The sequence below is a fragment of the Ipomoea triloba genome, chromosome 13 (assembly GCF_003576645.1).
Source record: "Ipomoea triloba cultivar NCNSP0323 chromosome 13, ASM357664v1".
NCBI classification, from domain to species: Eukaryota; Viridiplantae; Streptophyta; class Magnoliopsida; order Solanales; family Convolvulaceae; genus Ipomoea; species Ipomoea triloba.
The window spans coordinates 2,832,945-2,845,018 of NC_044928.1; the positions used below are offsets into that span (position 1 = coordinate 2,832,945).

Consider the following 12,074-nt stretch of genomic DNA (forward strand, 5'->3'; position numbering starts at 1 on the left):
TATTATTATTATTATTATTATTATTGTTATTATTATTATTATTACTATTATTATCTTAACATAGTAGGATTATATCAATGCATAAAAATTATATTATTATTTAGGCAATAGATCCACTTCTTCTTCATCTCTGATTATACCAGGAGGATTACCGGTGTTGTCCTATCACAGAATCATAATAATATGCAGAGTATGATAAAATATTTCAAAAGGAACATAACTAAGAGATATATAGGAACAGAAAGTAATTTCATTACAACATAGTTATAACAACAACCAAACCAAATTACAAAAAAGAAAATACACAGAAACTTCTTCGCAAAAAATAACTTTTAAAAATAGAAAAATATGTAATTTTACCACTACATAATTGTAACAACAACCAAATTTTGAATCGTTGCAAGCCATTTGCTCCTCATCCACTTCTTTGGCTCACAATATGTTCAAGCAGCAAAGAGTTAACACCAAGCTAGTAATCATCAATACACATTTTAGAAATATATAATTTAGATGGTAAATAGTATATGGAAGTACCATAAAAAAGAGACTAAGCCTTTTAATCTCATACATGGTCATCATATCTCTTTGCCTACATGATTGGTCTTCCATTCATAACAAAATGAAATCAAGTATTTATTTATTTAAAAAAACTGGTAATGATTGAAACCAAGAAGGGCAATATAATAGAATAATATGATGCTAACCAGAAAATTGGCTTTTTCCAATTTGGTTATTGCGCAAGAGGCTAATTTTCAAGGCGACCAAATCGACCCGTCCTTGTTGAGATCGAAAAAAAAAAACTTGGGCGTCAATACCAAAAAAAAAAAAAAGAAAAAAGATAAGAAGAAAATGGGTATCACGGCAGAGGTGGCGGATGTGGTGTGGGACAATTGGCGGTACTTGGCAGACTTGAAGAATGAGAGAGTTCCACAACATTAAGATTAGTTGGGGTTGAGAAGTTGATGGATTGTGTATGGTTGTATTTATACACAATGGATGAGATCAAAATGGCTTAATATTGAAATTATAAAATGGTAAGAGATCACAAGAAAGGTAAATACTTTTAATTTTTCAATTAATACCAAAAACGTTATAATTCTTCAAAAGGTATCTCTTTGATATTATTATTATTATTATTATATTATTATTATTATTATTATTATTTGTCAATTAATTAATATATATGGACAATTAATTAATAAATGAATAAAATAAATAATTTTACTAAAATGCCACTAAGTTTGGGCGGGAAAAATTGGGAGGAGGATATTATTTTTATATATAGTATAGATATAAAGATAAAGATAAAGATTACGCAAACCATAATATTAGGAATTCTATTTGAATTTACAATTGTATTAGGGATAGGAATTGTATTACCATATTTTACAATATTACGCAAACCATAATATTATAGGTCTGTTTTGGGAGGGAAGTTAAAACTGAGGATATTGTTTTTATTAATAGTATAGATTGCATTGCAGAGAAATATATATACTGAATTATTACCATTAGTAATTCTAGTCTAGAATTGTATTACGAATAGGAACGTAGGNTAAATAATTTTACTAAAATGCCACTAAGTTTGGGCGGGAAAAATTGGGAGGAGGATATTATTTTTATATATAGTATAGATATAAAGATAAAGATAAAGATTACGCAAACCATAATATTAGGAATTCTATTTGAATTTACAATTGTATTAGGGATAGGAATTGTATTACCATATTTTACAATATTACGCAAACCATAATATTATAGGTCTGTTTTGGGCGGGAAGTTAAAACTGAGGATATTGTTTTTATTAATAGTATAGATTGCATTGCAGAGAAATATATATACTGAATTATTACCATTAGTAATTCTAGTCTAGAATTGTATTACGAATAGGAACGTAGGGAAGAATATATTTTATTAGGAATTCTATTTGAATTTACAATTGTATTAGGGATAGGAATTGTATTACCATATAAACCATAATATTAGGAATTCTATTTGAATTTACAATTGTATTAGGGATAGGAATTGTATTACCATATTATACAATATTACTCACACCAAAATATTATAGGTCTGTTTTGGGCGGGAAGTTAAAACTGAGGATATTGTTTTTATTAATAGTATAGATTATCGATTTTTTCAATTCGAGAATATCTCGAGTAATTAATGAGTTTGATAGTATAGTAACAAATCATGATAAGTAGAAAATTTAAATTACTCCATAAATTAGAAACCCTTTATACTCAATATTGTATCTATTTAGGATAAATACTAATAGGTTTATCCAAAATGAACATTGACAAAATCATGTCTAGGTTCAAGTTTTCGTATATTTTAATTTAATTATAAATATTAAATTCAAATATAATATAACTATAATTATTTAATTTGACTAAATATTTACAAATAATTAAATTAATTTGACAAATAACATAGCCTAAATTAATTTAATTAATTGATGTACGGACTTGAGTAACTTAATTAAAATGTGGTCTAATAGCTAGTTTAATTCTGTCAAATTTCCATGTCTACAGTTATATATCAAAATCTTCCAGTATGGTAATTTAAAAATTATTAGTACAAATAGAAATTTTTATCCAAACAAATAATTAATTATTCCCATCCCTCAACAAGCTTCCTTAATATTTATCCAAACAAATAATTAATTATTTTGGATAAATACTAATAGGTTTATTCAAAATGAACATTGCCAAAATCATGTCTAGGTTCAAAATTTTTGTATATTCGAATTTAATTATACATATTAAATTCAAATATGATATAACTATAATTATTTAATTTCACTAAATCTTTATCAAATAATTAAATTAATTTGACAAATAACACAGCCTAAATTAATTTAATTAATTGATGTAAACTATCACACATAGAGTCGAATTTACCCCGTGCAAATCTTTGAATTGAAAAATGGAACAAATATACTAGAATGGATTCTTTCATATATACTAGAATGGATTTTTAAATACTATANAATTATTTTGGATAAATACTAATAGGTTTATTCAAAATGAACATTGCCAAAATCATGTCTAGGTTCAAAATTTTTGTATATTCGAATTTAATTATACATATTAAATTCAAATATGATATAACTATAATTATTTAATTTCACTAAATCTTTATCAAATAATTAAATTAATTTGACAAATAACACAGCCTAAATTAATTTAATTAATTGATGTAAACTATCACACATAGAGTCGAATTTACCCCGTGCAAATCTTTGAATTGAAAAATGGAACAAATATACTAGAATGGATTCTTTCATATATACTAGAATGGATTTTTAAATACTATATGACGTTAGTTTTTAAGAAAAATCGAAGTCATTTATTTTTATTTTTTTAATAATTAAATATATTTTACAAATCCACCTAAAACCAGTGCAGTAATTTTTACAATTCACATCAAGTTTCAGAACCTGTGTAGCAAATTAACATTCAAAATCTCACAATTGATCAAACTAATAAATTTCTTAATTAATCAAACTAATAAACATCACAACTAATTAAACTAATAAATTCAACAATAACTAATAATACTTTGAAACTACAATTATTAACAAAGTATTTAACATAAATCTCAAAATTCATCAAATTAACGAAGTAATTTTTTAAGCCATTCACTAATAAAAAAATATAAAAAAATTTCACCATTTGTCTATAACTTCATCATCTCTCCAAATTCTACAAAGTTTAAAAGAGATAAAAAAAATTAATAAGTTAGTATTTTAAAAAATATGAAGGAGAAAGATACTTTGTTAAATTACTTGCATTATTCATTCCCTTGTATGCTCCCGATGAAATGATTTCCAACTACATAAATTTCATCACATAATATCCGCATTCGGTAGTTCCTTTTTGTATGGCACACCGCACACTACATTTGAAGTAAAAAATATAATTAATATTTTATTAATAAAAAAACAATAAGATATATGTACTTACCGAGCATGTAATCAATTTTGGTTGACGACTTGCTTTCTTTTCATTTAATATGCTTGTTGCCTTCACACACCTATTAATATAAGACATATGGAGTATAAAACATACATAAATGTTTGACATCACTATATTAATATTAACTATTAATTATATTTATAAATTTACATATGTTTCAATTATATCTTTAATATCCTCACGTGGCTCCTGACCAATGGAATCAAACCAATAGATTTCATGTAATAGGGGACAAATCGCAATCAACATCCAATGCCCACTACAGATAAGAATTTTATTAGTTTATAGTATATTATATATAAGGTGTTGTATTTAAAACATAATCAATGCTTAATTACTTGAGAACATATGTGGCTAAATAGCAATTTTTATTCCTATAATCCATGGTTTCATTTATATACATTATACTCTCATCTCTAGTCATCGAATCCAACTTGATCTAGAAAGCCATACATGGATTGTGATGCCAAACCATACTCTTTATAAATACCCCTACTCACAATCAAAACCAATCATATAAATTACTAATAATTATGATAAATAAATTAAAACTATTATGAACAAGTAATACTAAAACATATTACCTTATAAAGAACTGAAAAAGAGAAATATCTAAGGTCTCTATATTTAATAAATGCATGATCTCCAAACTCTCAAGCTGTAACTCATAATCAATTTTGCCCACAACACCACGAGGCATATGCATCACAACATTGTGTTCAAGACTACAAGCAATCTTGTATACCTTTTTGCACGTACTACTCAAAGAATTCGGATAAGTTAAAGTCAATTCATGATGATGAGATTCCACAATTGATTCAAAAGTCAATTTGGTCTTTCCTTTTAACTGTGCATTTTAATATAAGTAAAAATTACTATTTTTAAAAAAGTAAATTATATACTATTTTAATTACAAATATATTTATAGCGTATATACCTTATCAGCTTAAGTACATAATTCTATCAGCCTCTTTGGCCAAATAATAAAGTGTTGAAATGTAGAACCTACAAGCTGAACTTCACTGGTGGAGAATGGTACCTTTGTACATGGATCAATGATTTTGTCGACGCTCACCTTCACTTGATCTACATTTAGTGCAACCCCATGAAGATATAATGCTTAAATTTCTCAATAATTCCTAAAAATTAAACTACATTAACATTAATTTCTAAAATTAAAACTAAATTCTAAAATACCCAATAGTTCTTAAAATTTGAAATACAATATCAATAATTCCTAAATTTCAAAGTATATTAACATTAATTCTTAAAATTTGAAATAAATTAAGAATAATTTCTAAAATATACTATAATTCTTAAATTTGAAATATATTAATCTATAATGTCTAAAATACACAATAATTTCTTATCATTCGAAATTATTAATTTATAAGGCCTAAAATACATAATAATTCCTAAAATTTGAAATATATTATAAATAATTCCTAAAATACAAAATAACTTTAAAAATTTGTAATATATTAACAAATAATTCTAAATATATTAAAAAAATATTTTTTACCGGTGGGAGGCGGCAATGGGAGGCGGTTGGCGGCGGTGGGAAGCTCGTGGAGGCGGTCGGCGCGGAGGCAATTGCTGCGCTGTCGCGGTGGTGGTGGCGGAGGCGGAGGTGGCGTGCGGAGACGAAGCTGTGCGATACGGTGAGGATCTGTCGCAGTGGTTGCGGCTGCAAGGGCACTGTCCCTGCAACGGTGCGGTGGCTGCAGCGGCAACGCCGCCGTACTGGTGGCGGTGCGATGGCTACGACGGTGTGCGAAGAAGAAGAAGAAGAATGGTGTCAATGTGTGCGAAAAAGAAGAATGTTATTTACAGATCTGTAACTTAAACTTATAGATCTGTAAGTTTTATGAAAACCCTACGGTGTCAGTTGTCGGTTGTATCAACAACCAACATTGTAGGGTTTAAAAAAGAATTTGAAAACAAAATGACGCCGTATTGGTTTTTTTTTTAATAATAATAAATATACGACGCCGATTACAACCAAACCAATGTCGTATATAACATAATTTTTTTTTATTTTTTTAAATATTTCATATGACGTGTGTTCGATGAAGAACCGACGTTGTATGATATATTTAAAAAAAAACAAAAAAAAACAAAAAAAAAACTATATTATATACAATGTCGGTTAGAAAGAGAACCGACGTCTTATAGTATCTAAATTTTTAATTTTTTTTAAAAATTATATACGACGTCGGTTCGCTGTTGAACTGTCGTCGTCGTAATTTTTTTTTAAAATTTTTAGCGTTGGTTGTTTATGAAAACCGACATCGTATCCCTTTTTAAAAAATGTATAAACATAAATAATTTTTTGAGGTTGGTTTTTTGCAAAATCAACGTTATTTTAAAGACGTTAAATGTGTTTTCTATAGTAGTGCATTTAAATCAGAGATTTTTTGTATTCACATCTTCAATTTTTTGTGATTACAATAAGGATAGAATAAAATCAACAATATTAATGAAATGATCCAATTGCGCAATATAATATCATATACAAATAATCCGAAAATTGTCATGGTTAATGTCTAGACTCTAGATACAATAAATATTGAGCATAAAGGCTTTCTGATTTAATTTTAAGATGTATTAATATAGTTTCAAAACAAAACTTTCTAGGATTTGATACTATAGTATCAAACTCATTACTCGAGATATTCTCGAATATAAACAATCGATAATAACAATAATAATAATGGTCCTTAGACCCTTGTGGTCTAGCGACACCCAGTTTACACTTTCACATAGTGGGTTCGAGCCTCAGTCGAGGCAACTGTTGATTCTTTGTGCTTCAGTAGGTTGAAAAAGTAGCTATAAAAAAATAAAAAAGTCCTTAGACTATATCAATTTCATAATTTTAATTCGATCTTTTCTAATTTTGTACTCAAAACTTATTTGAGAATCTTTTATTTTTTTCAATAAGTTTGAAATTTTATTAAATTTAGAATTTATAAACAATATTCCCTGCCGACTAATGTTCGTAAATATTAATTGAGCATCTTTCTTTTTTTTTTTTTCTTTTTCAAATTGGTAGAATAATTAATCATGTATGCCCACCCACACATCAATATTGAATTTGAGCATTTGTTTCCTTTTATTTACGCTACATAATAGTCCCGGTGCTGTTCCAGTGTGTATTTTGTCATCCACTGCTTTGTTATTCTATCTTTAATTCAAGAGGTATCTTCTGAGAGTTACGTTGAGTATTGTACCTTGATTATTGAGTATTAATTTATTATTCTTGATCCTCTATATTGAAGTGTCTATTGATCGGGTATCATTGTCTGATCCTTTGGATGATATTCTGAGAATATTGGTTCTGTTGTTTATCTTCTGAGTATGTATATATCTATGTATGAGTATTCCTATGGTATTGAACATGAGCTTGGTATATATTATAATCTTTGGAATCTTGAGAGGTATTCCTTGAATTCTATGCTATTGTGTGAAACCTGGCCTCTGTTTCGAGACTATTGAGCTTCGGCTCTTATGGTTTGGAGGCAATTTGAGCTTCGGCTCCTTATATTATGATATGCGAACTTTATATTGTGGAATGATGGTCTATTGGTTGTGCACTTCGGCTCCATTTGGTGTTGTGGTTGGAATGGTGTTTCGTATGATGGACTGGTACGGTGACCGGAATGGACTGGTGTTTCGATTGGAATGGTGTAAAGGTTGGAACTAAGCCTATTGCCCTATATTATGTATGCATATATATATATATATACTTCCTTATGCGTGAGCATTGAGTTATGCTTATTGGATTATTGTGCTTACTCTTTATATTGTTGAGATTGTGTCCTGATATTGGTTACTTGGCTATTGAGTTCTTGTCTTATGATAATTGAAGTTGTTCCTTTGGTATTGAGTTCTATTGAGGAGTTTTTGGTTTATATCTAGTTCAGCTTATTGTTGTTGAGTCTGTTGGTATTTAATAATGGTGGTTTCGTTGACTATATTCTATATGCGTGGCGTAATCTATTTTCACTATAAAGTATACTATTGTACCTTTACGAGTGAGAATGGGGTTTTATTTAGCGTTCTTTGCTAATGATTCTAAAATGCTTTCAGGTATGGAGTAGGACCAGCTCATGAGAGCACTAGTGCATTTAGTCTTTCCTTCTTTTATGCTTAGCTATGTTTATGTTCCTTTAGACTGATGGCATGTGTGCCTTATCTTGAATTTCCTAACTATAATAATTTGGATTACTTAGTTGTTTATATTTTGAAGATGTATGGATATTATGGATTGCCTTAGCATCTAGGTCGTGTTGAGCTTAGATGTGGCATAACACCCCATTTTTGCTTACTTGTGATTACTTTTTTAACTAGTTCAATAGTTATTAGGATATCATAGTTCACCCAAATAAGATTACACGTAACAATATAATAAGAAAGCAGTAAGAAACACGGAACGTTTGGTAACCCAGTTTGAAGTAACCAACTCCTACGTCTGGGGTCATCCCATGAAATGACTACCCGATTGTTCATTAAACTCAAGAAAGTGTTATATTGAATCACAGTGAAGAACAAGAAGGACTCAAAGCGTATTGCTAAGACTTGCTAATCTTGAAGAGCTCTTCCTTTGAAAAATCGACTATGATTTTCCGATCATTTGAATTGAGGCTTCCCTCAATTGCAGCATAGATGACTTCTATCAATTCCATGAGATTAAATAGCTCATGATCAACAACATGTGTAATGATTGACTTGATGTAGAATTCTTTATCATCTCAAGAAGGATCATCAAATCATTTGTTGAGCACCTAAATCTCTCTTAAGGTGTATATGATTTTCTTTGTAAATTTCTTGATCTTTAGTTGAGAGAGCAAAGCGTGCTTAAATAGTCGATCCCCACAAAAGTCACAGCTGAATAACAGTCTTAAATTTATGCTCGAACAACCATCTAGCTAGTTTAGTCTTCAACCTTCAAGTGTGATACATGAACTATTTTGAGCTATTTCATACTCTAGTTCAGACTCTATCCAACTTAAAACAATGATTGAACTATATTATATTGAACAACTACTTTGTTCTATAAAAACTTAACAATATAGAGGAGTAAAAAGAATTCATTTGTAACATTTTTTTTCAAAATAATCATTTTATTAACATTATATACGGATATAAATTTAGTTCAAATATCAAATCTTAAACAATGATATATAAAATCTCTAAAGTTACAGCACCGCATGTGTACATCTACAAATTGGCTATTAATTTGAGCAATTATTTGCTTCAAGTCAAGCAATGATAACATAAAAAGCGATCTAAATCATATCTTCAATTGCACTATATAATATTTGATGTTATAATTTAAATAATTATATATCGATCCAAATATTATGCATATCTTACAACAAATCCATTCCGTGCATCGCACGGGTGAAAATACTTTTCATAGTAATATTTTAATTTGTAAGTCCATTTCTAAATTTTATAAATATCTTATTCAGTAAATTTGAAAAAAAAAAACCATTGTTTTTAATGCCATGATGCCCATAATAGAAACAATCCAATTCCGTTTCGAGATTGGACAAGATTTTTATTTTTTTTTGTTCCATTAATCCATTCTAGTATATTTGTTCCACTTTTCAATTCAAAGATTTGCACTGACCAAATTCAATATGATAGTTAACAAATCATATAAAAGAGATAAAATGTATTAAAAAGATCATGTGTAACGATCTCGACTAAGTCAATGTTAATAAAAATTAAATTAAATGTGTTGACCATTAAATATGAGAATAATGTTTAATGCACGTAATCCCACATTCCGGGACATATATTTGTATTTGTACTAATTTTTAAATTACCATACGGGAAGATTTTGATATATAACTGTAGACATGGAAATTTAACAGGATTAAACTAGCTATTAGACCGCATTTTAATTAAGTTACTCAAGTCCGTACATCAATTAATTAAATTAATATATGCTATGTTATTTGCCAAATTAATTTAATTATTTGATAAAGATTTAGTCAAATTAAATAATTATAGTTATATTATATTTGAATTTAATATTTATAATTACATTCAAATATTTGAAAATCTTGAACCTAGACATGATTTTGGCAATGTTCATTTTGGATAAACCTATTAGTATTTATCCTAAATAGATACAATATTGAGCAATCTTCAAAAAAAAGATACAATATTGAGCATAAAGGGTTTCTAACTTACGGAGTAATTTAAATTTTCTACTTATCACGATTTGTTACTATACTATCAAACTCATTACTCGAGATATTCTCGAATAGAAAAAATCGATAATAACAATAATAATGATCCTTAGAGTATATCAATTTCATAATTTTAATTTGATATTTTCTAATTTTGTACTCAAAACTTATTTAAATTTATATAAAAAAAGATTCAAGTTTTGCATCTGAAAACTCTAATTCAATACTAATAACTTAATAAGTCTTTTTTAAAACAAATAAATATTGATAATTAAAACTATGAGTGCATATATTCAACGAATAGAAATAACTTAAACTTTCAATTCAAAATTTATGCATCGAAAAATATTTATGTAACTTTTTTTTAAATAAGGTATATTTTGTTTCCTCCAATATTATAACAAGATACTCATTTTTTATTTTATTTTTTTAAGTAAAAATGTATCTGTTACAATTTAATATTTTAATATTTCACCCCAGAATAGAATAAAATCAACAGCACTATCAAAGTGATTTAATTGTGCATAATATGATAAGATCCTAATTGAAACGTACATTATTTTATGTCTAGATAAGGTATTGAACATAAATGCTTTATGATTTTAGGAAAAATTATTTATTGCAAATAGTTACCAACTTGTATCCTTACCATTCTAGCTCATTAACAATGTGTATAAATAGAAGTAGTACGTACAACTTAAGACACAGCACAAAATAAGTTTTGTAGTTTTCATCACCATCTCCATCATGATTTCCTTTCTATCTCTTCTGTTCTTTTTCTTCGTCCTCCCTAGTTCGGGGTCCACTGGTGGGAGTAAATTACCAACTGGTGATTTGAACTTGCTAGAATTCCCTCTGAATTTGGAGTACTTGGAAGCTGAGTTCTTCTTGTGGGGTGCATTCGGGTATGGGTTGGATAAGTTGGCTCCCAATCTAAGTTCCAACGGTCCATCCCCGGTTGGTGCAAAAGCGGCGAAGCTAAGTCCCCTTGTTAAGGATATTATTGCCCAATTCGGTTATCAAGAAGTTGGACACTTGAGGTGAATTATATTATTAATATATATACATACATGAGATTTTTTTAACATCATTACTATATTCATTGATTCAAACGGATGAATTTGTTTAAAAAAAGTTTATTATAATGAAATTGTTAATATATGTTTGTAGGGCTATTAAGAAAACTGTACCAGGATTTCCAAGGCCGCTACTAAACCTAAGCACCGAGGCATTTGCAAGCGTTGTAAACGATGCATTCGGAAAAGCTTTGAACCCAGCTTTTGATCCCTATGCAAATGACATCAACTATCTTATTGCATCTTACCTTGTTCCGTACGTTGGACTCACTGGATATGTTGGAGCAAATGCCAAGCTCAGCAGCCAAACTGCCAAAAGGGTACGTATATATGTATTTGGTTTACACACCCGGCCCCTAAAAATCTTGATATTGGAAATAAAAAAATTAAAGTTGGAAAGGACCTTGAACAATAATAATATAATATAATATAATATATTTCAGTTGGTTGCGGGACTACTGGGCGTGGAATCAGGGCAAGATGCAGTGCTAAGAACACTGTTATACGAGCATGCAAAAGAAGAGGTGGCGCCCTACGGAATCACCGTGGCGGAGTTCACCAACCGCTTCTCAGACCTGAGGAACAACTTGGGCAACAAAGGATTCATAAAAGATGAAGGCTTGATCGTTAAAGAAAGAGAAGGCGCCGAGGGAAAAATTTCCGGCAACATTTTGGCCGGCGACGAGTACTCAGTCGCATACGACCGGTCGCCGGAGGAGATACTGAGAATTGTGTATGGGAGTGGAGAGGAAAGGAAGCCTGGTGGTTTCTTCCCTAAAGGAGCGCATGGCAAGATTGCTGAGTCATATCTTTAA

At 29.1% G+C, this 12,074-nt stretch overlaps 1 protein-coding gene across 1 annotated transcript; it reads left to right on the plus strand.

Moving 5' to 3' along the window:
- Nucleotides 1–5,517: 5,517 nt before the first annotated feature.
- Nucleotides 5,518–12,074, plus strand: LOC116002373 (desiccation-related protein PCC13-62-like). Its single transcript, XM_031242497.1, has 4 exons — nt 5,518–5,783; nt 10,978–11,223; nt 11,354–11,579; nt 11,703–12,074. The coding sequence occupies exons 1-4, from the start codon at nt 5,518–5,520 to the stop codon at nt 12,072–12,074; spliced, it is 1,110 nt and encodes a 369-aa protein (XP_031098357.1).

Bases quoted from the DNA above. Each gene is read 5' to 3' on its own strand.
- LOC116002373 (XM_031242497.1), top strand. From the start codon at position 5,518: ATGGGAGGCGGTTGGCGGCGGTGGGAAGCTCGTGGAGGCGGTCGGCGC. The intron at 5,784-10,977 runs GTGTGCGAAAAA...CGTCCTCCCTAG, and splicing joins AGAAGAAGAATGGTGTCAAT to TTCGGGGTCCACTGGTGGGA. The intron at 11,580-11,702 runs GTACGTATATAT...AATATATTTCAG, and splicing joins GCAGCCAAACTGCCAAAAGG to TTGGTTGCGGGACTACTGGG.